This window comes from Haliaeetus leucocephalus, unplaced genomic scaffold (assembly GCF_000737465.1).
Source record: "Haliaeetus leucocephalus isolate CR32 unplaced genomic scaffold, Haliaeetus_leucocephalus-4.0 Scaffold0, whole genome shotgun sequence".
In the NCBI taxonomy this organism is placed as follows: Eukaryota; Metazoa; Chordata; class Aves; order Accipitriformes; family Accipitridae; genus Haliaeetus; species Haliaeetus leucocephalus.
In genome coordinates, this window is record NW_010972436.1 from 294,389 (window position 1) to 301,209 (window position 6,821).

The following is a 6,821-nucleotide window of genomic DNA, read 5'->3' on the forward strand; positions in this document are numbered from 1 at the left end:
GCCCGTACGGGGGTTGGCGGCCCCAAGAGGGCGGTAGCGGGCAAAGGAGCGGTGTCTGCCGCGGTGAAGCCGATCTTCAGCCGGGACCTGGGCGAGGCGAAGCGGCGCGTGAGGGAGCTGTACCGGGCCTGGTACCGGGAGGTGCCCAACGCGGGTGAGGGGCGCGGAGCCCGCCACGCATGCGCAGGCGGGAGCGTGAGCTCAAGGTCGTAATGGCCACCCCGCAGCCGTTGGGTTCTTAAAGGGCCCGTCGGGGGGTGCCGGTCACCCCGGGGCGGGGGGGGGGATGTGTCTGTGTGTGTCCTGCCTCCCCCCGCCACTGCCCCGGGGCCGGTGGACGCGGTTGCTGGGGGCCGTCCAGCGGCTGCGGCGGCTCCCCAGTGCAGCACAGGCCCGCCGCCCCCCGGGAGGCGGAACCCCGGCCTCCTCGGGCCTTTCCTGCCACTTGGCTTTCCGAGCTAAGCAGAGGAGAAATCTAGCCTTAATTTCGCAGAACGGGGGCGTGTGACAGGATTGCCTGCCCCGTAAAACCGCACCGCGGCTGTGGGGTTCACTCGCTTTCAGTCAGTCACGTCAGTGAAGCTGGCAGGGGCTGCAAGAACAGACGACTGTGCAGCGTGTTGTGGCGTTGAGCTGCACATTGTCCGTGGAAAAAACGAAAAGCAGTAAAGGTGACCTCTGTGGGTGTCTGTTTTTCGTAGTACACCTATACCAGCTGGACATCACAGTGAAACAGGGGCGCAACAAGGTGCGGGAGATGTTCATGAAGAACGCCCACGTTACAGATCCACGGGTGATAGACATGCTGGTTATTAAGGTACAGACAAGTTACTCGTGTTTTGTTGAAGCTGCAGACAATGTGAGAGCGGGTAATTGGTGGTGAGTGTGATGGAGGAGAGGGATAGTTTTTTATTTCGGCTTGCGCTATGGAGGAGTTGTCTCTTGCAATCCAGGTTGGTTTATCCCTGTCAGCAAACCTGTTGATAAGGGATCAAGCTGCTTCTGCGTGCAGAGGAGTAGGGTCTTAACTCACCTACGTCAGAGTTGCTAGAATATGGATTTCTGTCACTTGGTGTACTGGCTCTTCCAGTTTGCGCATGTTTAAAAGAGGAAGTCTATGGCAAGCAAAACAGTAGCTTAAATACCAAGTTTGTTGTTGCTTTTTTTTTTAGAAAACAATGGCAATCAAAGAAAGGGGAAAAAGATGCTGCTAGCTAGTTCACTGTTAAAAATTGTCTTTCTGCTCCCTACAGTTCTCCCTTAGATTGGGATGTGGTTTTCTTCACTGATTCTGAAACATACATTAGAGGGCCAGTACTTGGGGGGAGGCTGGCTTTGGGTGGCAAAATGCCCCAGCTCTAACACATCTGGTTATGCCTCAGGCCTGAGAGACCTGTCTGATTCAAAGCAGTAATCAGCATACCAAGAGTGGGGCAAGGCTTCAGAATGGGTCTGAGCAACAATAACTGACCTCTGCAGTTCTAGTGCATTAGAAAGCTTCCAGCCAAGGCCTGGTGTGCTCACCTGTTGTATTTCTTGCATTTCAAGACAGTTAGTCTGTCTTTTACATGATGAAAATAATCTGGAAACAGAATCCTAGATAACACGGTAGGTCACAATTCCAGGCAGTCTCATTTTGCCCTGTGCTGCCATACTCCGAAACTAGTACAATAACTCATAGTCTGGAGCATCACGAAGAAATTATGTTTAATATCTCTGTTGTGGTGATATTGGTGCAAAGCACTTAGCTGTAAAACTAAGTAAAATTGCTGCTAACTTGCCGCTATTAAAAAAAAAAAAATTAAATAGAGGCACATGGAAGTTAGGAATGTTATGTAGAATTTTATGGGGGTGCTGGTCATGAGAGAAACAAGGCAGGTTCTAAGAATGGGGCAGGGTCCCTTGCCTATTCCTCAGGGCTGGGAAGCTGTGCTGCAGAGACAAGCAACTTGTTAATATAGGACATGCAGCAATGAAGTCACAAGGCAGGAACAGTATATATGTTTGTGTCACAGTTCAGGCCATGCAAGCAGTCTTTAGAAGTACAGAACTGTTGATGCAGCTGTCTTAAGGGTGTTTCTAAGTGCATTCAAATAACTTTCATAGGGCTGTATAGTTAGATTCGGGCTCTAACTGAGAACTGGTCTAAAATTCTTCTGTCTCTGTGCAGGGAAAAATGGATCTTCAAGAAACCATTCAGGTATGGAAGCAGAGGACACACATCATGAGGTATTTCCATGAGACGGAGACCCCACGACCTAAAGACTTTCTGTCCAAATTCTATGCGGGCCACGATCCCTGAGAGATTGACTCTGTGTCTTTCTGCCTTATATTACAAATAAAGTTCTATATAGTAGAAAAAAAAATCTGTACAGAAAGATCATATAGCACATTAGGAGCATAATGACTAACTCTGAATCCAGAGTGTGTACAAGTTGTTATGATCTATATTAAGAGCTGTGATTTCCTAGTTTTGCCAATGTATGTCTTCAGTGGATGGAGTTTATCCCATCATTTGCCCTGGAGCGTCAGCTGAATAACCACAACGCAACCTGGCTGTGGCGCTTTCTGCTTAGCCTGCAGCCCTGTGCGTAGGTGTTAGGTCTGTGGAAGAAAGAGTGGGGCTTCAGAGAAGCCAGTGTAGTTGCAGAAATATTCTTGTGCTTGAAGCCCATCTGTATTCATGCAGTGTTTTGCAATTTCATGGCATGACATTGTTGATCCTGTGTTTTTTACTTGGACACTAGTCTCTGTTTACTTCCTCACAGAGAATGGTGTAAGATCCAATAGGCAAATAAAGCTCTTTGTGCAGTAAAAAGACCAGGAGAGTCCATTACCCTGCTGTAAAATGAAATACCTGGAAAAATATTTTTTGTACTGTTGTCTAGAATAGGGAGGCTCTGTAAGAGCTTCTGATGCCTAGCAGATGGTGTCCTACCATCACCTCCTTAACTGAATCAGGAATACTAGCTCCCTTTTGGGAAGGGTCAGTCAGAATGGGTTTTCAGTAGGTAACTTGGTGCTGGATCTTCCCTCGTGTGTGATCAGCATTGAATCTTTGTAGTATGCTCAAAGTTCTTTTTATCCTTGCCTAAATACTGGGGCTTTCTTCCCCATATGAGGACTGTAAAGCAGCACTCCTCAGGTTATGTGTACGTATGTGTAGGTAGGGGCTTTGGGGGTGGGATGTTTTTAAGGACAGGGTTGACACTGTCAGGAAGGGCCAGGAGATATGGTGGAATAAAGCAGTGATAAGGAATTTGGTAGTATAGAAAACATGAGTAGGGACATGTTTGGCTCCCAAGAGCAGATGAGCTGGAGCAACCCCTTCTCAGGCAGCTTTGGGGAAGGAGGGGGCAACTCAGATATAGAGTGACTCAAGAACCTGCCAGCTGCATTCAGCTACAGCTTTTGGGGCTACTTGGATTGCAGGCTCCCTTTGCTCTCAGTAGCTATGCTGGAGAGTTACAGAGCAAACATCAAAAGCAGTGTCAAATAATAAGGGAGCAAATGTGGCTGTTTGAACTATATGCTGTGCTAATGTGTGCAACATTAAAAGAAACTCTTTAACAGCTATGTGAATACTGAAGGGGAAAGTGGGCAGTCAAGAGAAGAGGCCAGCTCTAGTGACCAGAAACCATGAGACACCAGGGCAATGCTGGCTTAAAAAAAAAAAAAATATTGACTAACCTGTCAAGGTATTTGAGAAAACAGCTGCTCTGATGTGACTGAAGGTACTCTACGCATGCCCCAGCAGTAGAGAAAACCTTTTAAGTCTATTATACAAAGATTTAATTGCAATAGTAAACACTTCTATGTAAAGAAGAGTTGAAGTTCATATACAGTTGAGAAAATAAATATATTAGGGTTTATACAGAAGAAACTACTGAACCACCTAGAAAATACTAGGTACTTGGAGCCGGAGTGTTCAGAGATTAAATGCTATAAAACACATCGGTGAGTTAGTTTGCCTCTCATGATCTTAACCTTCTACCAAAACTACTCAAAACTTTTAACTCTGCGATGATAATACTGTATTTAATCCTCCATGAGATGAAATTAATGATATAGTCTCCATGAGATAGACCTACTAGGTTGTAAATCAGTGTTATCTGAACTGCGGTGCCAGTGTCAATATGCACTCCATTCTTTTAATGGGGCTGCTGCTTCCTCGAGGATTCCTGAAATGTACTGTAGATAAGTCCTTTCTGTAATTCAGTACTAATAGGAGGAAATAAATAGGAAGAGCGCCTCCTTACTGGAACAGATGTACGGCAGTAGAAAGGTTAAGACAGAAATGCTAGGACATAGGCACATCATCTATAAGAAGATGAGACCAAACTCATACATCTCAATCTCTTTATCTTTAATTAAGTGTTTCCCATATTGCTAATAAAAGGAATCCCAAGCAGTCTTTGATGAGGAGAGCGTGTGGGTGCAAGGATGCAGAGCCTATCAAGCACTTCCTTCAACCCTGATCTACAGATTTCCGTCATATAGACATGCGCAGGACACTCACTGGCAAAGGAGATACAGAGCCCCCTGTCCCATTCAGGAAGGACAAAACACAGGTGACATGTTGGAATCATTGCTTTGTCAATGGTTTTCTCCCTTCTGTTCTTCCATTATGGTTCTGCAAATAGAATAATAAGCCGTTACTCTTCAGATAGATACACTGTACTCAGCTCCAGTCCATACCCTCCCCCCGAACCACACACAATGGGGGTTTACATAAAAGGAGTTTCTAACAGGCCATTGCAGTCTTCAGTCTTTTAATTCCTTGTTTTTAGCTGCACAGTGCATGCTGGAAAATCCCTTTATCAAATGGAATACATCTACCAAACTGATTATAAAGCAACACTATTTACAACAACACTATTTACAACAACGTCTTTAAAACAGCTTCTTTAGTCTATAAAGAATCAAATACACCCAAACACAAATCTTTACACAAGGGCAAGCCAAACAGAGTAACATAAAATGGTGGAAAGCGTAGTGTAGTGTACTCCAGATAAAGGTGAATTATTTCTGCTCTTCCTTTACCCAATGAGTCTGACCGGTCCAACTACTCCAGCAGTCAGTGTTGTAACACCAGACTGTTTGTTCTGACAGGTTCTGGAATTCTCTTAAATTGTCCACCTCTGTATCAGAATTTCATACCAATAAGTGATTCTCTTTTAAAATAGTCATTCTGTGAGTTAGCAGAAGACTTTTAAACAGGTAAACATGTAGAATAGAATCATAGAATCTTTTAGGTTGGAAAAGACGCTCAAGATCATTGAGTCCAGCTGTTAACCCTACACTGCCAAGTCCACCACAAAACCTTGTCCCTAAGCACCACGTCTACATGTCTTTTAAAGACCTTCAGGGATGGTGACTCAACCACTTCCCTGGCCAGCCTGTTCCAATGCTTGATAGCCCTTTTAGTGAAGAAATTTTTCCTAATATGCAATCTAAACCTCCCCTGGCACAACTTGAGGCCATTTCCTCTTGTCCTATTGCTTGCTACTTGGGAAAAGAGGCTGACCCCCACGTCGCTACAACCTCCTTTCAGATAGTTGTAGACAGCGGTAAGGTCTCCCCCGAGCCTCCTTTTCTCCAGGCTAAACAGCCCCAGTTCCCTCAGCTGCTCCTCATAAGACTTGTGCTCCAGACCCTTCACTGGCTTTGTTGGCCTTCTTCGGATGCATAACGTAGTACCGCTGAAGTCCCTCTTTTCTGTCTGCAGTATAGACCCTCACTGACTACAGTTTATTTCTGATTCAAATTACAAGATCTAGAACACCATCAGTTTATTCTGATGTCTTAACGAACGCGTGTTGTGGAGATTTACACATTCATACACCAGTCTGGCCTACTTTGGTATAAAAAAGCAGAAGAGTTCATAGCCAGAAGCAATACCATATCTGCATGTTTAACTGCAAACACGCCTTTCAAGCTGTTGCTGTCTGTATTTCCTAGTCTGAGATTCTCCTCCCTGCCCCAAGCCAAACAGGAAGCACAAATAATTAAGATTGCTGGCAACGTTAATGACATACCCTTTAATCATCGTCGTCGTCATCCTCTGGGACAAAGATGTCATGTTCTTCAAGTAGGGCTGCGAAGTTCTTACTGATCTGAGTCCCAACGTACAGGAAGGGGATCACAACGCTGAATACTCTGAGGAGGCCGAAGGGCGTCTGCGAGGAACAGACTGATCTTTACCAGCAAGCTGCACTTGGCTGAACCCACGTACTCCCTCCCGGCCTCCACAGGCGCGCAGCGGCAAGCACGTTTTGCCCTCCCTCCTGCCAAACCCCCGGCCACCGCATCGCACTCTGTTGTACAGAAACTCCGGCACCGGGAGAGGAGGAACCCGCGGGGGGCTCGGGACAGGGAACACCAGCGGCTTAGGCAGGGAGAGCGGCTGCCGGTGAGAAACGGCGGCGTACAGGCGGGCGCTCGTCTCCTCCTCACGGCGCAGCGACCGCCGCCGGCTCGGCGGGAAACAGGCCGCCCGGGGCCCGCCGCCCTCCCGCGAGCGGGCGCTTCCGCACCCCCGCCCCGCCCACAGCCGCCCCGCTCATTAGCCTAGAACCTGTCACTCGCTCCCGCCGCCCCGCCCGCAGCAGCTGCGCACACACCGATTGGCCACCGCTGCCATCCGTCACGCCGCGATTGGCTGCCGCCCCCACCGGCTCGCCCCTCGCTCACCTTAACCGGCTTGGGCAAAATGGCGCCGCTGCGGGTGACGGTGGCGCTCCGGGAGGGCGCAAGCGGCGCGGCCGGGCCGCGGTGCGGCCCGCCCCAGCCCGCTCGCCCCGAGTAAGCCGCGGCTGCCG

General features: G+C 47.9%; 2 protein-coding genes across 2 annotated transcripts in view; one reads left to right on the forward strand and one right to left on the reverse strand.

Moving 5' to 3' along the window:
- Positions 1–2,363, forward strand: part of NDUFA6 (NADH dehydrogenase (ubiquinone) 1 alpha subcomplex, 6, 14kDa) — a 2,835-nt gene extending 472 nt beyond the window's left edge. The window contains exons 2-4 of the mRNA XM_010562260.1: positions 13–154; positions 702–817; positions 2,171–2,363. Coding sequence (XP_010560562.1) covers positions 13–154; positions 702–817; positions 2,171–2,302 — 390 coding nt within the window. The 3' untranslated portion in view covers positions 2,303–2,363. The remainder of the gene's footprint in view (positions 1–12; positions 155–701; positions 818–2,170) is intronic.
- A 1,991-nt stretch (positions 2,364–4,354) lies between these two features.
- Positions 4,355–6,821, reverse strand: part of SMDT1 (single-pass membrane protein with aspartate-rich tail 1) — a 2,957-nt gene continuing 490 nt past the window's right edge. Inside the window, exons 2-4 of the mRNA XM_010562273.1 lie at positions 6,694–6,815; positions 6,039–6,179; positions 4,355–4,633 (exon numbers count right to left, since the gene is read on the reverse strand). Coding sequence (XP_010560575.1) covers positions 6,042–6,179; positions 6,694–6,815 — 260 coding nt within the window. The 3' untranslated portion in view covers positions 4,355–4,633; positions 6,039–6,041. The remainder of the gene's footprint in view (positions 4,634–6,038; positions 6,180–6,693; positions 6,816–6,821) is intronic.